Raw genomic sequence first — 22,630 nt, forward strand, 5'->3', positions numbered from 1 at the left:
TTCACGCGTAAAAAAAAACAAAACCTATTTTTATTGGCATGCTTAATAATAGTATTATATAATAGTAAAATCATATTTCTAAACCATTTCCAAATGAACTGATTGAGGGGGAGGCTGATTGGTTGGCGTAACAATGCCATCTTGTGGTATGTTTATGTCACCACGACATGCCATACTGTCATTGGCTAATAAGGCATTTCACCATAAGCATCTCTTACTTAACGTAAGTAAAAGATAAACATTTAATATGACATACATATTGCATGTGTTTGCTTCTGTAGCTTTAATAATACACGGTGCTTCCTTGAATTCTGGAGATTTACTTATAAATTGACGAAATGTTTGGGATATCAGGATTCACAAGCTATAACACGTTTCTAGCTGGTTATTTTTGTTCGCACAATCAGCTTAATTGAATTCGGTGGAAAATGATAAGATCGCCTATCATCAGCTTAATAATCATTGTATTTGTCCGAAACAAGCATTTTCTGAGATTTATTTTTAATTAAACTGTTCCTCGGAGAAGGCCACGTATATTTTGAATCGACTGACCCCATGAATACGACCTTCAGCTTCGGCAAAATGTAAGCTTTAACTCTCTTTATACTGTTTTTAATTAGATTTACTTAAACAAATTCATTAAGTGGTGATCAGATTTACAACTCAAAAAGCACATACGTATAACCTGCAAATGGGCTAAGTTGTGCAGTTTGACATGTAAACAATACATGACTGAAGTTGTTGTTTTCAGATGGCTGATTTAAGATGTTCAAGCAAGAAATAATGGGTGTCCCTCACTAAAGAAAGTACACTGATCATTTTACAAGGTAAACATTGGCATAGTTAGCATAAACACAAACCATTATTGTAGTCATATACTACAGTTATAGCTTTACTATAGTATCGTTATAGTTTTACTACAACTTCACACTAGACTGATACACTTTTCAGTTAAATTAGTTAAAAAAGGTCCATCATATCATGATTGTAAGATCATGGTGTGGAAGAACTGATGAACCCTGACCTCAATCCCATGAAAATCTCTCTCGGTTCCAAAATCAGTGACCTCTTACCCCCTAAACTTCATTCTGGATTAATGGATAAAATTTTCAAACTATAACATACAGGTTCGCAGGCATGATGGAGCCTATCCCAGCAGAATTTTCTGTTTTCATGGTTTATTGTAGTGACCGGATATTATGTATGATTCTGAGCTGTGATTCTATCTTATTGCATTTTGAAGCTTGCTTTGCACCGAGCAGGAAGTCGCTGTTTTAACGCAGTGTGACTACACAGTTGTTATGTTGCTGTTAAGAAGTTGACAATAGAACCCAAATTGGTTTCAGATTGAGGTCACAAACAGATAGCCTTCAGGATTTTTCGGTATACAGCAGAATTTATGCGTCCATTTATCATAGCAAGACTTCCAGGTCCTGAAGCAGCAAAACAGCTGCAGACCATCACACTACCACCACCAGATTTTACTCTTGGTATGATGTTCTTTTTCTGAAATGTAGCATGACAATACGGGAACATATGTTGAAATTTACAGATAAATGATACATTTGGGTGTCAATTTTATGTCGACAAAAGCGGTTGACCATGTATAGTATGTCCACGCCAACTTAAGTGGGCAGATTTTAGTAACATAAGCGGATTGTTCAGTGTTATGTGTTATATATCAACCAAGTCTGTCTCTTATTGCAAAGGACCTAGAATGGAGTTGATGTTGCTGGTGTTGATTCTTGACATGTTTTCTCAATGTCTAAATAAGTCAAACGCTGATTTTGACGGATTATTCCATGAAGTATGTATGGCATGAGGCATTGGATATGCTAAACATGTTGTCATTTATTTAGAGTGGGGACTTGCAAGCTTCTGTTTGTGTCCATAATAGTCTGGAATTTGCAGACTTTGCTTTCAGTATTCTCCTTGAGAAGCATGTGGCATCTGTCTGTCTTCACATGCAGATCATCTTACTGACAACCGCAGCAAATATCTAACCATTTTCTATTAAATGTCGAGACTGAGAGGCAGAGTTGTGGATTGATCGCCTGTCAATCATACAGGCTAAAAAACTCCTCACAAAAAAAGGCCTGTGTAGAGAGTCATTCACCCATTTGCCCTCTAGGAACTTTGTCTGAATGCCAAACTTGTGGTTTTTAGGCTTAAGACGAGGTTGCTTTTAAAAACCAACCACAACTTCCCTTAGTAAATCTCACAGGATTAAATACAGTACAGTGCATTCCCACACATTTGCGATTCAGCATTCACGACCCTTCATAATTGTGTAAAAATAGTCCATATCTACAGGTGTTAAAAAATGTTTGCCGCCTTTTTTGATTTCGTTTTTTGAGATGTTTGTCAAATTTTCATGTTTCAGATCATCAAACAAATTGAATCATGAGTCAATGACAAAAAAACACAAAATGCATTTTTAAAATGAAAAAAATCCAAACCTACATGGCCCTATGTGAAAAAGTGACTGTCCCGTAAACCAGCAACAACTGCAATCAAGTGTTTGCTATAACTTGCAATGAGTCTTCTGCAATTTTCGCCCACTCATCTTTGCAGAATTGTTGCCTTCTTAAGGTCATGCCATTTTGTTTTTCTTCAGGCATTCAGAAGTGGACTTGCAACTGTGTTTTGGATTATTGCCCTGCTGCAGAACCCACGTTGGTTTCAGATTGAGGTCACAAACAGTTAGCCGGACATTCTCTTTCAGTATTTTTTGGTAGACGGTAGAATTCATTGGTCCATTTATCACAGCAAGTCTTCCAGGTTCTGAAGGAGCACCACACTACCACCACAATATTTTACTGTTGGTATAATGTGAAGTGAGGCCTACACTTCTTTGGATGTTGTTGTGGGGTCTTTTGTGACTTCTTAGATGAGTCGTTTCTGTGCTTTTTGGTTGTCCGGTCACTCCTGGGAAGATTCACCACTGTTCCATGTCACTTTTTCATACAGGGCCATGTAGGGTTGGATTTTTCCCCTTAATAATAAGAGGTTTCATTTAAGAACTTCATTTTCATTTTTTAGTTATGTTGTCATTGACTAATATTTACATTTGTGTGATGAAGTGTAACAAAAAAAAGGAAAGAAAGAAATCTTGAAGAGGGCAAACCACCGTATGTCACTCATAAAACTTACAGAGGAGATGGCGCCTTCTTTAAGGAGACTTTGGAATTGCGAGTATATTGAGGGAGCTCTAGCAGGACTTTCAGGTGAGTGAGAGAGCACTCAGCTGAGAACGGCTGGTCATCTCGTCCAATTAATTCAATTATCTTTCGGGTTATTAGCTTAGCCTTCTGATTTTCACGCACGTACATACTGATGATCACACTGTGAGCCTTGAAAACTCACCATACTCCGTCAAGTGTTTGTTCTTCAAATTAAATGAATGCTTTTTTAATGTGCTACCCCCACAAGATAGTTTTCATGGCAAGTTTTGGCAGTTAACATCCATTGAGTTCCACACGGCAGGCGTGATTGTTTTTGTTTTGGCACGCCTGCGCACTGTGAAGAAAAGTGGGAGGAGCATGATGCCCAAGACGTTAGTGCAGGACACAACACTGCATGCATGGATCGCTGTGGGCTGCAGTAGTACTAGCCACAGGTGATCGGCATTCAAAGCCATTTATCGGCATATGCCGATCACATGATTTTTCATGGAAATCACCCGATACTGATCAGTGGCCAATCATTTGGAGCGTCACTAATAGGAATAATATTGTTATTGTAATTTTGGTATGAGAAGAAAATCCTATTCTCCTATTCCTATGCAGATCACAAGTACTGTAAATGGGGGGTGAAGAAGTGATGTAAAGATGGGCTGAGAGCATATGTGTCAGCGGGTGGGAGGGTTGGAGAAAAGGAAAGGGGGTGGTGGGAGGATAGGCGGGTGGGTGCTGTGAAATCCGTTAACAGGGGAGCTCTGTGCGTTTGCTGGCTGCCTTGGATGCTTGCCCAACTTGGCTCATTGTGATCAAGGCATGATCGTGGACTCCAGGCAGCCCTTGCTGCTGCCTCGGCTGCCTCGCGTCTGGACCCAGCCTCGCTATCAGCGCTGACATGGAAAGACCTGTGAGTGCCTTCTCTTCTCTCACTCCCCCCCCTCACTTTATTCCTGTGCCTCTGCTTAGTGTTGGGTTCTGCTCTGTCGCAGATTCAGCTGTGGCTGCGTTCAAAAGCCTTTCACTCGTGTCTGGCTCTTTGTCTCCCCTCGTGGAGCTCCTGTAGGTGGCAGGAACGTTGGGTATGAAGGACGCCTTGGCAGCTTTCTCTTTGCGGGCCCACCCTTGTCCCCATGGCTTGCCTGTCCGCTGGCGGTCCCCACAATGCCTCTGTGGGGGTTTGGGATTGTGTGTTTATATATTGACGTCACTCCTGCAAAGAAGTACCCACATAAACCCAGAAGCATAGCGTCTCCACAGAGACAAGCAGCTGAGAGTTTGGCGGCTGGTTGCAGTGACATTGGCTTTGCTGAGACTCAGAGTCTGCAGCGTGTCTCTGCCTTGCGACTATTCCTGGTGGTATGTCCTCATGATCTGTTGTGTTTGGATTCCCTGACAACTGAAAGCTGTGAGGCAAAACCTCTCCTGCCTGCAGCCTCTATAAGTGAGTCCCAACTTTTTCTCGTGTTGGCAGTACCTTTGCAGTTTTATAGGACTCAGAAATAGATTTGGTGCGATTTGAGTGTGATGGTCTGCTCCAGTTTTTCCTTTTACTCAATATAGTGGCCGTAACGTAAAACACACAGTAAGAATCTTTGCAATGTGGCGATATTTGTGTGTGCACTTGCTTGTAAGATTATACAGGGGCAGCCACTGCACTGCTGTCCTCACTGCTGCACCCTTGGAGTGCAACCTAATAATACCATTATGTCTTTGCACATCTTGCAGGGGTGTCTCACCTAGAACTGGGATATCAAGTTAATTGGGATTTTTTTTTGCACTATGTGTTATTTTTTTGACTACTCAATTCTGTAGCTGCCGTAATGATAAAGGTGAAGTTGTATAAGTTTTGGCTTTTTTTGGTGTGTTCATTATTTAAGCATCTCTTGCAATAATTTCCAAGCTTCTGTTGTGGACACAGATATTTTGTTGTATAAGAATTAGATAGAGGTATTACTTAACCATGCTAAGTAATAATATGATACACCAATTATTTCAATTGGTTTCTTCAACAAGATTCTGTTACCAAACGGTTTCCGACTTTAAAGGGGACCTATTATGCTTTTTCCACTTTTCGTTCGGCTTCTGAGCTCCATAGAACCTGCCGTGCCTCTGACAAAGTGTGTCCGACATTGAGTACTCCTCCTCAGGCAGGCGAGGTTGGAGGCAGCGGTCACATGTCCCGGTTTTCACCGGCTTCACCTTCTGTCCACGGCACCAGCAGTGCTTCTAACAAAGTGTGTATGACAATGAGTGCTCGTCCTCAGGCAGGCGAGGTTGGAGGAGCACCAGCTCATACACGGCGAGTCAGAGGTCTCCAGCCTGTAGCTCATGAGTTACACTTTTCGATGAACCTTCTAAAGGCTTTATTTTTCATTTTTCTTTCATTTATTATTATATACGCTTACTATATTAGAAAGTGAGGTTTATTCGTAGTTAGGAAGCACTTTGGGCGTGTGACCAATCACAGTGGAGTGGGCATGCCCAGAAGAATAAAATGTGGGTGGAATAAATTAAAACAGACCATTTCGCCGGAAGCACAGATCCAAGGAAATACAGCCGGAATAGGTGCAGAATCTGCAAAATCTTTTCTGTCCGGGTTATTGTGTGTAGCTGCTCTATCGGAGTCCACAACTCGATACAAAGGGTTGAAAATTTAGCGTTAGCACTTTGGGCACCCTTGCTTTACATAATTCACTGGGAAGGCAAAGCATTACGATGGAAGAGTGTCTCCAGGCTCTGTCTTCTTTGCTACTCAAACCCTTGTGGCCACATTGACATGTTTGGGATTCCCTGCATATGCATTCTCCGCATGTAACAGAGCTGCGTAATGAAGGCTCCATCTGTGGTTTTCTGGAGTCATGTGCAATCATGTCAAGCAACGCACTTTTTCCATCCAACGCTCCGTCAAATTATTATCCCTTTGTAAAATATTCTACTCCATTTACAATTCATGCATGGCTTGATACTGATATAATGCTGTAATATTGCTCCTGAAACTCAAGAATCACAGTCATGTTAGCTCTTGTTATTTACTTATATATTTATGTACATGAAATAATGTCTGCCCTTCCAGACCCCATGTGACATGGCAAAAAGAGATCAAGAGAGGGACTTGGAGTTGGACAAAAAAATTGAAGCTCTCCGCAGGAAGAATGAAGCACTTATGAAGAGATACAAGGTGAGAACAAGCTTTGATGAGTCCCCTGGTTCCTGACTACTTTAACAAACCAATGTAGAGAAACTGTAATGTAGTTCTTTGTTGGGGTGACATTTAGGAGGTGGAAGAAGACAAGAAACGAGCAGAAGAGGAAGGAATGGCGCTGCAGAACCGTAAGGGCAATGACCTTACGATCACAATCAACAAGTCCGCCTGTGTGAGTGTTAACAAAATAACACTCTCATGAAGTTTCAGAAGTGTTTCACAGACTTCTGTTGTCCGTGATGTGGAGCAGGACAGTCGAGTGGTGGTGACCAAGTCCTTCAACAGCAGCTGCCCTAATGGGAAAGGACACCAGAATATGGGAGCAGGGGATGAAATTGTTCTGCAGGCTGCTGGCAGTGCAGGCAGAGGACACAAGAAGCAGCTAACCGTCACCATGGCTGGCAAAAAGGTAAGTTGCTCACTGAAATGCATAAACTATTGTGAAGCTGTGAAGGCAAAAGCAGTTGCTAAGTAGTGGATATGCTGTAATTTAAGCATAGAGGAGGAAATAAAATTACTGAGGATATACAGTAAGTTCCCCACAGCTTCCTTCTTTTAGATTGACGGGAATGTACAGCATCCCAAGATCCACGTATCAAACTCCATCAGTCGTCTGCTGACAGTCCATCTTCACGATTTTTTCAATCACCTTTATGTCTTGGTGAAATATTGCCCTATGAAAATTGCACTAAGACTCCCAAGAGAAGTGAAGCTCAACAAGATAGAATACCACTCCCTCCTGCTTCTAGGGAAATGAGCCAGTGAAAAGATGCAAATTGAGCAAATCTAGCTGAAAGTTTGACTTTTTGTCCATGCTTTATAACATTTTCAAGCTTTTTAGGGGGTGTGAGCATAAGATGACCAAATATGAAAAAACGGACATCAGATTTGAAACCAGAACCCCAAAATTAGCCAACACTTGCATAGTATAGTAAATTCCTCCATGTTGAGATTGAGCATTTGCTGTTTTTTTATGTCATAAAAATTCTGAGTAAAGCATTTATAAGTCTCTGAAAACAGGCTGTTTTTTTCCAAGAAGAAAACAATGTCAAATGAAAAGAGACTTAGAGGGTTGGATTCTGTAACTAAATGTAATGTAATAATTAAAACAGCCATTTGTCACGAAATTGGAGGACAATGTCGAGCTTGTGGTAGGGTTTGGAGGGCGAAAAGTGAGTCTTGATGCAGCAGCATAATCCACGATTTAATAGATTAGTTACAAGTGTTTTCTATCTGTGGGGGTTCTAGAATGTAACTTAAAAATAAATTGCAGAAATCTACAGGTTTACATGACAACATTTCTGTATATGCATCTTGGCCCAATTATGATACCCTGTTATCAATAACAACCCTTTCCAGGGTAAGAGGGTGGTGAGTGAGAAGTCTGAGAAGAGGCCAGACCACCCCACGGATGTAAAGAACCCGACCAATGAGGTACAAACTGGAAGTATGGAGGCAGCGGGGAGGGGAAAACAACCACGTCACATGACCAAGAGGGAGGTAACAGCACAGGTTGGAACCAGACATTGAACTCTGCAGTGATAAGACTTTTCAAAGACGGTGTCTACTCTCATGCCCTGTGTGTGTCCCCTCATGCTTTACGGAGCTGTTTTACATAGATGTCAGACTGGCCACGCCCCCCTGGTGGTGGGGCACAAAGGCTGGCAGACAGGCGTATGAAGGAGGGCGCTAATGTCGGAATTGAGTCGGGAGGGGCCACCCCATATTGTATGCTGTTGTCTGATATGTTGATCTGTAGAGTTGAAACTGAGGCACATAAACGTAATTGTAGTCACTTACATAAGCAGGAGGTGTTGTTTTCATGTGTATTTGTTGTGTCATAGCATAGTTATGCAAAAACTACGTCATCATTTTCATTGAACCTACAAACAACAAGCCTGACAAAGGCCAGTCATCAGTAGTACCAGGGTTTCCTGGTGGGCTGGTCAGTAAAGAGCTGACTATTTACTTACTGTAAATACAGTACACTTTATGCAAAGGGGGCCTTACTGTATGTGCATAGGATGCACGTCACTGCTGTGAAACATGCTTGAAGCATCAAGTCATTCCGAGGTTCTATAATAAATAAGACTCAAAATGGGGAGTGGGGCCAATCTGAATCAAAAAGACGAGGGCCAAATTTTTGTCCCAGTCCACTACTGACTGCAAGCATACTGAACTGAATTCTGAATTAATTCAACTTAAAACATTTGGTTGAAAGGTTCCCTGCAGCCCTGACATCTTATGTCATACTCAGTGAACTCTATAAGTTACCCACTGTGGCTAACATAACAGGCAAACAAATACAAAATGCTATATACGCATGTGTGTGTGTGTTTCTAAGCTTTAGTGGATAGCAGGTTGGCAAAGTGCTAAGCAGATTGGCCTCACAACAAGAAGGTTCAGGATGCAAATCTTGGACCTCTCTGTGTGGAGTTTGCATGTTCTCCTTGTGCTTGTGTGACTTTTCCCTGGGGATTCCCACAGTCCAAAAACATGCATGTTAGCGTAATTGGAGACTCCATAGTTTTGAATGTGAGTGTATTTGTTTATTTATGTCCTGAGTTTGGACCCCACTCTCCAAAGTCTCCTGCAAGGCCTTGTTATTGACGTGTTGACATGTTAGTCTTCACATCTGATAACTGGTTACTGTAGTCTATGTTGAACACCGATATGATGAGACACATATGCATATGAAGTACCCCCCCTGGCCTCTGTGTGAAATGCCACACTATCAGTGACAGGCCTCTGGAGTACGAGGAAACCTCGAGACAGCTGCTCCGCCTGAAACTTGCTCACGCTTGCGCTTGCTCGCTGGTCCATCAATGAACTAAAGCACAGGCAGCTGATCCTCATCGCCGTAAGCACAGACACAGACAGTGCGGCCTCAGGAGGCGACACAAAAATAATGCAAGTTGAAGTAATACGCAATAAAGTTTTGTGCTGAACATATTGTTCCTTTTTTGCCCCTTTATTTATCTCGTGGACTGAATCAGCACTTAAATAGTAGCCTGCGCTACAGTGCACCAGTCATTTGTGACTCACTGTGGTCTGTCTACCACGTGCTTGTTGTTTACATAACCAGTACTATACAGTGATACTCTATAAGCAAAAGAAGGGAAAAAAGCAGAAGGTACAGTAGAGGAGGAAATGTCACTCATCCGGTCTGCGTAGATTGCATAATACTGTCCTGAAAAGGGGTGTGGCTATCTGGCAGATTGTAATGTCTTGATGCAGGCGACTGCTGTCTGCTCACATACTAAGAGCGAGTGGGGGGGGGGCTGAGGAGACCAATGTCTGCTTTCCAGCCTCTTATTTCACCTTCTGTGCAACCTTAAGTGGTCTGCTCGCCTCCGGCATGATTGTGTTGCTGAAAAGGCCGATTTGATCTAATTAACATTCAACTGCCTTCTCGCCCTGAAAAGGCTCATTATGCAGCCAAAGAGAGAGGCCTGGAGATGTGCCAGGAAAGTGTTGGAGAGAAAGAAATAGTGTGAGACAGAGGACTGATGACAAAAAAACCAAACGAAAAGGTAGATGGGTCTTTGTGTTAAAGTGGATTTTGATGCAGGTAGTAGGATAAATGTGTGTGTCCACCGTTTCACCTCTCATCCGAGCAGGTGTCACCAGTTCATACTCACAGACTATATCAGCTCTAGTCTAAGGAGATGGTGCAGGATCCAGTCTGAGAGGAGGATCAATACTTTGGATCCTGCAATATTTCCTCAGACTAGATTTGTCCTATTTGGATAGGTTAATCCACGACCACCAGAGTTTATTATCTTCTCTTCTAGCTATGTTGCTGTTAATGACAAAATGAGCTAATATTTGCACCAGAGAAAAACACAATTATCCTCTTGTCATCACTGCAAACAGCTCTGATGACATCATTGCAGTGGAAATTGCCATCAGGATGTTGCTTGTAAGTCATGCTATGGCGCTATTAGTCCGCTAGGAGGCAGTGTTGACCTACAAATCTTTTATTTATCTTTTGGCAGTTTACCGTATGATACCAATGATGTGCTGCTATTGAGCCATGTTGATCTCCAATTTGTTTAGTCACTTTTATATTAATTTGAATCATCAGTTAGATTTTAAATTTGGATTTTAAAATTGGAGGTCAACCAGTGCAAGTGCAAATGATAAAAATGTTTGGGTTACACACATTGAAGTATGAGAGCAAAAACATTAGAAATAGCCGACACGTAACCATACACAACCCCTTTTGTAGTGCGCATTCGCATCCTGCAGGGCTGGCAAGTCAAACGTCGCTGGACTAGCTCAGAGCTGTCTCACCGATTAGTGTGCAATAAACAGGCTGACTGGGAGGACGGGAGGACAGGCTTCAAAGGGCCATTGAACACAAAAGTGGTACTGCTCGTGCCTCACTGTCTCGCCTGCTCGTATGCAGTCAGGCTAAATGAATATTTAAAGATGCAGTCTGTGTACTTGGAAAGGCTGCATAACAGGTTAAAGGTCAGACAACGTTTGACAGTAGCTGTAAAGGTTTCTTTAAGCCAGTGATAATAAAGGAATGAACCCTTGAAAAGTGGTTAAGAGCTACTGGTAGCTAATGAGCTGCTGGTTGGAGACCCCTGACTTACCGTGTATGAGTGGTAACTTAAGGCGACGCTGGTACAGTGGAGCTTAGGAGAAGCCAGACGTGAGGCCGAGGCCTCCACCTTGCCTGCCTGAGGAGGAGCACTCATTGTCGGACACACTTTGTCAGAGGCATCGCTGGTGCTGTGGTGCTCAGAAGCCGGACTTGAGGACGCCGCTCGACAATCTTGGCACAACATTGGTAGTAGAAATGTGGTCATTACATGTTTTTTGCGGGTCTACCCGTGTCATCGGAGAGCTTGTAATTTGCAAACCAAAGCCACAGTCATATTTATATTGTTTTAATCAGATTTAAGCACTTTTATCTTTGTAATGAAGTGTCCAGTTTGAGGCTGACCTCTCGTTGTCTGATTTGTCTGTTACGCTTGACGAAGGCAGGTCATTGAAAAGTAATATTTGGCAGGGTGGCGAGGGCGAGTGTCAGCAGGCCTGTTGGAACATGTGAGAAGCACCTTCCCTTGTGATGCCCAGTGTCCTTTGGGGGCCTGAGGAGAAGGTGGAGGGAAGATGGAAAACAGCAGGATGATCACAGATGCCGTGTTCCTGTGCCAGGAAGGCAACATGTTTACTTGGCTGTGATTGGTACACACCTGAGGGGGGGGGAAACATCAGCATTTACAGTCCCGTCTCCATTTTCACATTGTTTTAATTGTTATAAGAAATAATCTGCTGAGAAGCACACTGATTTCGCCCTCTTCGCCAGAATCACATCATACTTAAGTTGTTTAAGCAGCAGCTCCATTGACTTGTTCCACTCCAGGGTTTTTATAACAAGAGTGCGCAGCTTCTGTCCTCTTTGATGTGTTAAAAAGCCGACATCACATCTCTCTTGAGGATCACATAAAATCCTTTCCGTTGGCCACAGTAATCAATAAACAGGTTAAGAGGGGAACGGGAGGAGGGGATATAATCGCATTTACTGTAGACTGTGGTTTTCCTGCTCTATTACCTCAGTACACTCCATTGTGTGGCTTTACGGTAATGATGGAAGATACACACAAAGCTTTTTTGTAATCAGTGAAATCCCAATGGGAAAACGGGCTTCCATGGAGGACGATTCCGTCTGTCAAATGAGCTAAATAACACTGACAATCCATTTTGCATGACTGCCTTCATGAATATGCAGAATACAGGGCTACAGAGTAACTTTTTTTTTACTAGGAGCGCAGTGGCCCCGAACTTTAGGGCACACACCGAAATCGACTGGCAAAGTAAATATTCACATTTCTATTCGTTTTCATTATATTGCTAATAAATACTATAACTTCAAATAACTTAAAAACCGCCCCCTTTTCACATACATCGGCCCGACTTCTTTGGGGTTACTACTGGGCAAGGCAAAATCAAAAAGATGCTACCCGAGCTGAGGTTTAGCAAGATATGCTGAAGTTTTTCTATTTTTCCAGAAAATGTTGTTCAAACTCTGAACTATTCATTTACCGGGGGAGTTGACTTTTTTTTTTTTCTGTTGCAAGGAACTGGAAAGCCAAGAGGCCATCACAGACCTTAGCATCCCCACATCACAGGAGGAGCAGGAGGAGTACTTGCGATGGAAGAAGGAGCGTGAGCAGATTGACAAGGAGAGAGTGGCACGTCACAAGAATGCTAAAGGCCAGTGGAGACGGGCATGGGACATGGACAAAACCGATAACATGTAAGATGCCTTACTTCTAGTGGAAACTGTTGTAAGAATGTTTCCACTTTTTTTGCTGACCACAGTAGTTGGTGGACCTGACAGATTTTTCACTGTCTTTACAACCAACGATGCCTTGCCAGGTCATGACTCAATTAGCCAAGTTTCCTCTTCTTAATCCCCAATAATAATCTGTCACAGTATAATAATGTCCCATTGTCTTTGCCGCGTACAGTTGTTTGTCATTGGCATGTTATCATCTGTTATCATTCTGTAATGCTGTAATTATAGCCAGGATGTTTATTCATTGGAAGTCAATTTAAGTCAAACTGTCATCTTTTAACTTTAATAATGATTTGGAGTGCATGAGAAAGTGGAAGGGAGAATGTATTTCTCTTTGACCACATGATCATTTGTTTACATGTACAGTATTGGCCATTGACCATCAAAACAGCGACAGAGATCGTAAAACTGCTAAAAGCAAATTGCTGAGACAGCTTTCATAGTATGGGTATCATGTGATCTCGTGTCACGAAACCTCACGGGATTAAAGCATGATGACATTTCTTTTTCAGAAAACAACCCACAATAATAAGTAAATTAATTCATCTCACAATAAGTGAAATTGAACGTGCATGCGTGTCTGTTTTGCTCTTCTCTTGCCTCTAAACAGGCAGGAAGAAGATTCACTCTGTGCGTTGTTTTTATTTCTTGGGCTGATTTGAATCATGAAGTAAAGGTTTGAACGACCTGAGCCCTCTTGTCAGTCATACAGTCCCTTTGTCCCTGTGAGGAGAGGCGGGGTCACTAGCATATACACAGCAGAAGAGTGTTGCCTCAAAGGAGGAGCAATGCAAGGTAACACAGAGATGAGCCCATGAACCCGGACGAGCCGGTATGCCAATTAGTCCAAAAGTGGTGGCAACAAAATGGCAACGCAAAACATAACCACTGACCCAGTTTACATCAGAAAGTTGCCATCTGTCGACTTTTGAACATACGGTATTTAGACACCGCAACAGCTTTTGTAAATAACTGAGGCTCAGCGGTTAATTGTAGGATATTGGAGTGTTACATGACTAAACAGTCATCGTCATCAGCAAACTCAACTGTACAAGTACAAACGGTTACTCAGGAGACCAATTCTGAGACGCAACATGGATGAATATGCCTTGAGGAACAAAAATTAAAAATTAACCCCTACTGTTTACATAGGTATGACAATAACTAACTGTAAACAATAGCCGCTACTAAACTAGAATCTGTTTCATTCCAACTTTTATTATATCTGTGAGCCAATGGGCAGCAAGTGGAAGTCCATGAAACTCTATGTTATATACTTTGTAGTACAAAGAGTGCAGAAGACTGTGTAGACACTAACTCCTAGCAGGGTAAATTAATGTGCTGTTTAAGGAAGCATCAAAATGTAAAGAGACAAGGGAGGAGTGGTTATTTTAAGCCAGGGATGAAGGATGGAATGCCTTGCCTTATTTGGTGTGGCTTATACAAGGACCACCAGGAAGAACCTAGGGTGTTTGCGTCGGATTCGATAGTAGAGGCAGTTTTAGTGAGTTGTGGGGACGTGAATTCCAAAGCATAACTGTTGTATCTTTATGTCATTTTTCACATTTGTGATATGTGATGATGGCAATACGATCATTTGTCTCCACTGACCAAAACATTGGAGAAGGCATCTCTTATGTTGGCTATTCATTCATTTAATTCATTTTCTAACGCTTATCGTCACAACGGTTGCGGGGGGTGCTGGTACACCCTGGACTGGTCGCCAGCCAATCACAGGGCACATATAGACAAACAACCATTCACACTCACATTCATACCTATGGACAATTTGGAGTGGCTAATTAACCTAGCATGTTTTTGGAATGTGGGAGGAAACCGGAGTACCCGGAGAAAACCCACACATGTACGGGGAGAACATGCAAACCCCACACAGAGATGGCCGAGGGTGGAATTGAACCCTGGTCCTCCTAGCTGTGAGGTATGCGTGCTAACCACTCGACCGCCGTGCCACCTATAGACAAATTAACCTAGCATGTTTTGGCAATGTGGGAGGAAACCGGAGTCCATGCATGGGGAGAACATGCAAACTCCACACAGAGATGGAAGAACATGGAATCAAACTCAGGTCTCCTAGCTGTGTGGCCTGTGCGCTAACCACTCATCCGCCGTGCAGCCCCTGTGTTGGCTATGTCATGTAAATTAACTGAAATTCTTCTTGCAGGTTTCCAGACAAATCCCTCCCAGACAGAGATTGGGGTCCTCCAAGTCGAGGTGAGAATGTCGCAACCTAAATAACTTCTGAATTTTGTTTTTGAAATATTTTATTCTGCTTCCCGGAGGACGGAATGTCAGAAGAGGACAGCACAGATCTGGAGCAGACACACGAGGTGATCGGCAAAGATAATTATTATTTTAACAAGCTAACACCATACTACATACAAAGACTATTTGATTTACTTTCTTTTCATTTGTCTGATGTACCAAAGTAATAATTGTACACGTTTATAGTTCATGGAACAGGCTAAGCTGTAGGGATAGCCTCTTAAAACAAAAAAGACCCACTGGAGAAAAATGATGGTGCCAAGTTAAAGCTGTTCATTGATGTCAGCGCTATAAAATATTGAACATACTGAATAGTGAATCAGGCTCAGGAGGGTTCTAAAGTTTTAATAGACGGTCCTAGTTATAAATAAATACTTAGTTTGGTCAAAGGGAGTAGGAGCAATACAGTTCTGGAACAATTGTTACAGCACTTTTCTGTAGCTCATGCTAAACCTTTTAGTCAGTAAGAATTGCAAAACCTGTGACTGTGTAAACTCTTAAGGCTCTCTTTTTTAGGACAGCATTTTCATAAAGAAAGTGAGAAACTCTTGAATTCAGGAAATGCAACATTGCAAAATTCAACTTTGCGTGATAGGAATGGAAGTCACCCGTAAGCCGAGGACCACTTGTATATGCTACATTGAAGTACAATGTACAGTAACCAAGTCCTGCTGTACAACTTTTCTGACAGTTTGTGTCTTTTTTCCCCAGGTCACGAGAAGCGAGGCAAAGACAAGGCGACTAAAAATGTACAAGTGATGAGCAGCAACGCAAAAGGCAAAGATCGTCTGACTGGGAGGGCCAGAAGGTCAGTAAAACATGTTGTTTTGTAGCAAGTTGATTCAACCATTGGGATATGCAGTGTCTCCCCCCCCCCACCCCACGGGAGGACTTGTTGTTTTTCCGCCTTGTGTGCTAAAACACAAATTCCCATGAATGTCATGTTACTTCAATTGGACGTTTTTGGCAGCTGACTAAATAACCCAGAAGGTTTCATTCACATCTTGCTACATCCTTTTTTTTCCCTGTAGCTTTACTCTGTGGTAAAACATTCTTGTGTTCTGGTTGGCGTGAAGGCGATCAGGTCATGTTGTTACACAATCATCCTTCACATAATCTTGTAGAACCTCAAGTGTGTTAGACTTTTGATAATATTCTCTGGTGTTACTGAAGACATTACATTGCTCACGTAAGACACAAGACAAACAACAACAGAATAACATTCATTCATTTATTTTCTACCGCTTATCCTCACGAGGGTCGCGGGGTTGCTGGAGCCTATCCCAGCTGTCTTCGGGCGATAGGCGAGGTACACCCTGGACTGGTGGCCAGCCAATCACAGGGCACATATAGACAAACAACCATTCACACTCACATTCATACCTATGGACAATTTGGAGTCGCCAATTAACCTAGCATGTTTTTGGAATGTGGGAGGAAACCGGAGTACCCCATGCAAACTCCTCACATAGATGGCCGAGGGTGGAATCGAACTCGGGTCTCCTAGCTGTGTGGCCTGCACGCTAACCACTCGCCGCCGTGTAGCCACAGAATAACATGTCAAACTGATTAATTTTTAGACACAAAAAATACTTGCTAAATGAGTAAATAAGTAAATCGCACTATTTACTTATCCCGTGTTCAATTTAAGAGTATGACACGTGAATCAGATATTTTGATGAGCTTGTTGGGTGTGGTGGAGACAAGTTTGAAAACCACTGGTGTAAGCCATGGATCAAAAGCGGCTGTCTGTGTAGCATTATAGAGTGTGCATACAGGGAGCGGGGTTGCTAATAGCCATTTCCCACCAAAATCAGTGGGTCTACCCGAGTTTTTTAAACACTGGTAGTGCTGCAAAAAACGTGTAATAACCACATTAGACATTACAGTTTAAAAAAAACTGTTAAATGCTAAAATGCTAAAAGTGACTTACCATTAAGAGACGTCTTGAAGTAACCTCTGAAACTCTAACGTCTGAAACTTCAGACTGTCCGGGCTGTACTTCCGGATCAGATTCAGGATCCAAGACATATGGCTGTATGTTAAAAGCGAACATTTTAAAAAGATAAATTGCCGTTCATTATCAAGTCCTACATGAAGTTGGCCTCGGCAGTTATTGGTGCATCACCGGAAGTCCCCCCCAGCACTTGGGAGTATGATCAAGTGCTGGAGGGCCGTTGGTAAAATCATTTAAAACAGACCATTTTTGCTGGAAGCACAAAATCCAAAGAAATACATCTGGAATAGGTGCAGATTCTTGAAGATCTAGAAAGCTGTTTGAAATATTTCAGTGACCTTATTCAACTGCAATAGCTTCAGTGAAAGCATATTGTGAGAGTATACAGAACTGGGCATTATTATCTTTGTATAGCTGTAATAGATGATATGAAATTGTGCAGGTATAATGAATGAATGAATTGTCTAGTGCAGGGGTCAGCAACCTGCGGCTCCAGAGCCGCATGTGGCTCTTCAGCCTCTTTATTGTGGCTCCCTTTGCGATGCTTGAATATTTTTAACACCCGAGTGGAGAAAATGCACATCTTTTGTAATGAGTTTTAAAAAATCCAACTTTGTCTGAGACCATGAATGCATCCTGAGTGAGTTCTGACTGACTTCAGTACATGAAGAAAAACAAGTAATACTTACCTACAAATCTAAAAAATAAATTCGAGATAATTTAAAAACAGCGGCATGGGAACTTGTTTTTACGTTTACAGTAGTTTACACATACATTTATGTAAGTTTATCTCCAAAACTAGCAAGAGTACTCCAACTCGTCTTTTCTTATCTGAACTACTTTGATACCCCCAAATTCCCTCCAATGTTGTTTTAAACATACTATATGTTTTGCGGCTCCAGGCTATTTTTCTTCAGTGGGCATTGGGTAAAATGGCTCTTTTCATAGTAAAGGTTGCCGACCCCTGGTCTAGTGAATAGAGTCATGATGATGATTTACAAATGTCTCATTCCCAGGTGGCAAGATAACGAAGAAGGAGATCTCCAGGTGAGAGGTCAAGGATTCTTCCTTTTAATATGAACTGAAGCACAAAGTGCTAATAAACGTGACTGTTGGTCTCATCCTGCAGACTTCGGACATACAACTGGGGGAATTCCAGGAGGAACTCACAGACGCGGAGACAGAAGAGCAGAAAGACCAGCATTCACAGGGATCCACTGGTTCTGCGGCTACTTTGAGAGCAGACACCCCATTTCAGGAAAAAGCAGAATCCTCATCCCCTCTGGCTTCAGAAAAGAAAGTCCGATTCTCCGAGGAGCTCATCCAGGGAGCACACACAAAGCAAATCACAGGCTCTCTGAATTCCACCAACTCCGAATCAAGTCCAAGCTCCTTAAAAGCTTCCTGTCAGAAAAAAATCAAACGTGAAGCGCCCCAGCAGCGTCTGGAAAGTGCCAAGGAGGATGAAAGTAGTCGTGGCCAGCCGCAGGCTTCTGAAAGTGAATGTACTAAAAAAGACATCAATACCCCCGTGGCTCACTGTTGCCCCCCTGCCGATAAGGCCTGTGCTTCTCTACTGGAGACTTCTGTCCAGCCTGTGGAGCTCGCCAAGTGCAACACGAACACAGGTACTAGACACAACATTAGGTACACTTGCACGACCCAACGACAATCATCTTCATTCATTCATTCATTCATTCATTTTCTACCGCTTTTTCCTCACGAGGGTCGCGGGGGTGCTGGAGCCTATCCCAGCTGTCTTGCCAGCCAATCACAGGGCACATATGGACAAACAACCATTCACACTCACATTCATCGCTAGTCGCTAATTAACCCACCTAATGTGGGAGGAAACCGGAGTACCCGGAGAAAACCCACGCATGCACGGGGAGAACATGCAAACTCCACACAGAGATGGCCGAGGGTGGAATTGAACCCTGGTCTCTAACCACTAGACCACTGTGCCGCCCCCGACAACCATCTTGTGTATCTGATATCAAAACCTTCCCAGTCGGTGACTGCTTACTTTTTAGGATTAAGCGACATAAAAAATGAATGAATACCATTCTGCCGACCAGTCCCAAAGACAGCTGGGATAGGCTCCAGCATACCCACAACCCTAGTGAGGACAAGCAGTACAGATAATGAATGGACGGACAAACACGGGAAAGACTCGAAATGTTCAATGTTTTTTTTTTTGACTCCTTTGATGGTGCCATGTTTAACCCACACTAACGTTTTCCTTTGACAGAGGAACTTATCGACTCCCGTGTGTGTGTCTTGAGCTTGGACTCAGCGGAATCACACACGGCACACTCCAGCAGCAGCGACAAGGTCAGTGTGAGGGAGAAGCAGAGGTCCGTGAGGAATCGATAGATGTGTAAATGGACTGATGGAAAGTGCAAATGGATGATGATGTTAAATAGATGAAGAAGAGAGAGACGTGGCGCATATGTGTGTGTGTGTTTGAGTGTGTGTATGAACGGCAGCTGTGTGATATCCAATTTGAGTTTTAAGTATATTCGCCACCCTCAGGGGCCTGTTGGAGTGCAGCAGAAATAGTCTCATGAGAAAGACCCTTCATCTCATCCACCCCTGGAATAGACTACTTCTGATGTGCACATGGCAAAGTCACCTGTATAGATTAGCTACAATATGTAACGAATGGGAAAGTAATATTTTTGTATTTTTTTGGGCAGGCAAGAGAGAACGGGAAGGTCGTTTGACACCACCAGGAAGCAGATACAGAAACAAAGACTTATGAGAGATACGACACCAAACCTTACAGCGTGCCATGCTTGTTTCACCCAACATTTGACATAAGGATGGTGTTTGTGAGCATTGCTCCATCCGAGCACTTTATGAGTATAAACAGCATGTGTGCTGACACATCATTTTCTGTGTGTTAGTGTGCATCTAGTGTGCAATATCGCTCAATGTTTACATGTGCGTAGCGTAACATACTGGAGGTAGGCCTTCAAATGAAACTTCTGACACGGTCTATTTGTTTAGTGCCTGATTCTGCCTTGGAGGTGTTTTCAATAATGGCAAAAAAAAACTCATTTTGGTGAATGAATAAATAGAAAGCTACAGTAGAGTGTGGAGTTTTGCACCCAAACAGTATAAGAAGCTATTAGCAGCTGCTTGCAGCATCAGTCAATTGCCTTATGTAACTCACACATTTCTAGACATTCATTATTATGGCGATTTAGGGTTTTTGGAACAATGCACTCCAATGTTAAACTACTGACATGTAAGTTTTTGGTTTTGTGACTGTCGCCATTGGCACGTCATGATGCACGTCACATTGCTCTTATACATTTGCACATGCTGCAGGGCATACTCAAGCCATTATTGTGTAGCCAGCACATGACATTGAAATGTTCCTATGTTTCAAAAGGGTCACTTTCTGTCCACTTATACTATTTGATATTCTGACGCACATAAGAAATACAACTTTGCACATTTGTGTGTCTGACAGCAGGGGTAAGAAAGATTTGAATGATACCTTCAAAACAAAAAAACTGTTTGCACTCGTGCTTGGTTTCTATGGCATTTAGGACAGTTGTCTGTTTGATTTCTCCACCGACGCTGACGTTGAGGCACCTCTGGGAGGGACTCACTTGAGATGTTGCAAATAAATCAACCAGTAGTTAAAACACAGACTTTCAGTTGCAGCTGTCCTTTCACGCTGTTTTTGTATGTTTATGAAAAAAAAACAAAAAAAAACAAAAGCATCCTCCTTGAGAATGTTGTGCCTTGTATTTTGGCTTTGTCAAATAAACATAAAACATCAGGAAATGTGTGTTATTTCTATGATGTAACAATGGATTTTTTACACACTTATGTAAGAAACACATCTGAGGGATGAGCAGCACTGAGAGAGCATGAGCACTGTGCCGTAGATGGAAAATGTGCCCAAATAGTCACTGCCTATTAGAGATGTGTGAGCCATTAACCACTCATCAGTTATTTACTGAGTCAGGACTCATAATGTTCACTTACTCACCCGTGTTACTGCTAGCTAAATTTAAAAAAGGAAATGAGGTAACAATTGGACCTGGTTCTTGGATCTGGTCCTTCCCATAATAATTGTACTCTGGAGTTCTTTTGAGGAACAATAAGAACATATTCATATAGAAAACATATTCAGTAGAAAACTATACACAGCCGCCATAGCCTGAATCCTCCTCATGCTGGTCACACACTGCTGTGGGATGGCATCAACCAGATGATGTTAAAAAAAGCTTGGTTAGCATCTTCTCCAGAAGATCCGACTCTAACCAAAATGTACAATTTTTCCCATAAGAAATCATGTGAATCCAATGAATCCATTCCGTATCGCTAAAAATATTTACCCGAGGTGCATTTTCATGGTTTTACAAGTATAGTGTCCAGAATACCCGAGTTCAATTCCATTCTGTGTGTGGAGTTTGCATGTCCTCCCACATTCCAAAAGCATGCTAGGTTAATTGACGACTCCAAATTGTCCATAGGTATGAATGTGAGTGTGAATGGTTGTTTGTCTGTATGTGCTGTGCAATCCTGTGATTGGCTGGCGACCAGTCCAGGGTGTACGCCGCCTCTCACCCGAAGACAGCTAGGATAGGCTCCAGCACCCCAGGATAAACTGAAGAAAATGAATGAGGCCACTCCCCAAAGTGAGTATCAAATGTGGCTTATTATTCGTAAAAAAAATAAGATAGTAGTAGTAGTATTCTGGACATTAGGCATCAGTAATGAGAGATCAGTCAGCCATGGCATGTCTCACATGACAGAATGAAATAGAGTTCTCCCATTTTGTGTGGAAGTGGTACGTTTCGGCTTCTTAGTTTGTCTGTCTTCCCCGCTTTGTTTAGAATAAGTACTACGGAGAGGCTAGCAGCTGTCTGTCTATATGTGCCCTGTGATTGGCCGGCGACCAATCCAGGGTGTACCCCGCCTCCAGCATCCCCTGCAACCCTCGTGAGGATGAGTGGTAGAAAATGAATGAATGAAAGTATAGTTTCCCATGCAGAACACTTCAAGGTACATATAAATACACAGCATTTAAGGTCACTTTATTGAAGACCCGTAGACAAGCTGACAGGATGTGGAGGTGATATCAACACGGAAACCATCTTCGCATTTTGCTGTGTGATATTTCTTACTTCAGTAATGTTTCTCACCTTCTTGTAACTTTCATTTTGGGTTATTTTGCAGCGGTGATGAGAAGAAAAACAGAGACTTGAGGGGGAAAAATTGTATTAGCAAGCTGAGAACATGGACCTTTTGTGATAAAAAATACATGAAGAACACAGTTGAGATGAAATGAAAATGAAAAAAACGTGAAAATAACACAAGACATGCGCCATATTGTATGCAAAATGAGGTCTTCATGTCTGCTTTGCAATTCCAGCTGTGAATGAAGAAATTCCATGCATATGTGTGCATACAACCTTTTGCCCGTTCCTATGTGAGGCGCAGGTGTAGCATAAATGTGGAGCACATTACAGCATGGTCGCTTCACGCTTTTCCACCTCAGCCCACTGAGTCCACTTTCATGTTGGGTTTGATTAATTTCGGATGAGGTCTCTGCAGAGCTGCTGAATTGGAAAGCGCTCCCTCTTAGCCCTCCAGGTGGGACCTCCCATAGGTGCGACTATTTTAATTATCTCCTCTGGAGGCGGTCACCATAGCAGCCTTCTGTCTCT

At 42.4% G+C, this 22,630-nt stretch overlaps 1 protein-coding gene across 7 annotated transcripts; it reads left to right on the top strand.

Moving 5' to 3' along the window:
• Positions 1 to 118: 118 nt before the first annotated feature.
• ccdc9b (coiled-coil domain containing 9B) lies at positions 119 to 20,749 on the top strand. Of its 7 annotated transcripts, none has more exons than XM_078796187.1 (13): positions 119 to 223; positions 6,253 to 6,357; positions 6,455 to 6,553; positions 6,632 to 6,790; positions 7,741 to 7,893; positions 12,477 to 12,655; positions 14,880 to 14,928; positions 14,994 to 15,045; positions 15,692 to 15,788; positions 17,954 to 17,984; positions 18,067 to 18,565; positions 19,189 to 19,271; positions 19,637 to 20,749. In XM_078796187.1, the coding sequence occupies exons 1-13, from the start codon at positions 134 to 136 to the stop codon at positions 19,661 to 19,663; spliced, it is 1,623 nt and encodes a 540-aa protein (XP_078652313.1). In that variant the 5' UTR covers positions 119 to 133; the 3' UTR covers positions 19,664 to 20,749. The 7 variants fall into 7 exon arrangements, with proteins under 7 accessions (XP_078652313.1, XP_078652315.1, XP_078652317.1 ...); XM_078796189.1 differs by having other exon boundaries at positions 7,741 to 7,881; XM_078796191.1 differs by having other exon boundaries at positions 7,741 to 7,815.
• The last annotated feature ends 1,881 nt before the right edge of the window (positions 20,750 to 22,630 follow it).

This window comes from Doryrhamphus excisus, linkage group LG14 (genome assembly GCF_037039965.1).
Source record: "Doryrhamphus excisus strain RoL-2023G ecotype Guam linkage group LG14, RoL_Dexc_Guam_v1.1, whole genome shotgun sequence".
Classification (NCBI taxonomy): domain Eukaryota; kingdom Metazoa; phylum Chordata; class Actinopteri; order Syngnathiformes; family Syngnathidae; genus Doryrhamphus; species Doryrhamphus excisus.

Excerpts from the sequence above, each read along its gene's own strand:
- ccdc9b (XM_078796187.1), top strand. The coding sequence starts at position 134 with ATGCCATCTTGTGGTATGTTTATGTCACCACGACATGCCATACTGTCA. Across the intron at positions 224-6,252 it reads ATAAGCATCTCTTACTTAAC|ACCCCATGTGACATGGCAAA; the intron begins GTAAGTAAAAGA and ends CTGCCCTTCCAG. Across the intron at positions 12,656-14,879 it reads ATGGACAAAACCGATAACAT|GTTTCCAGACAAATCCCTCC; the intron begins GTAAGATGCCTT and ends TTCTTCTTGCAG.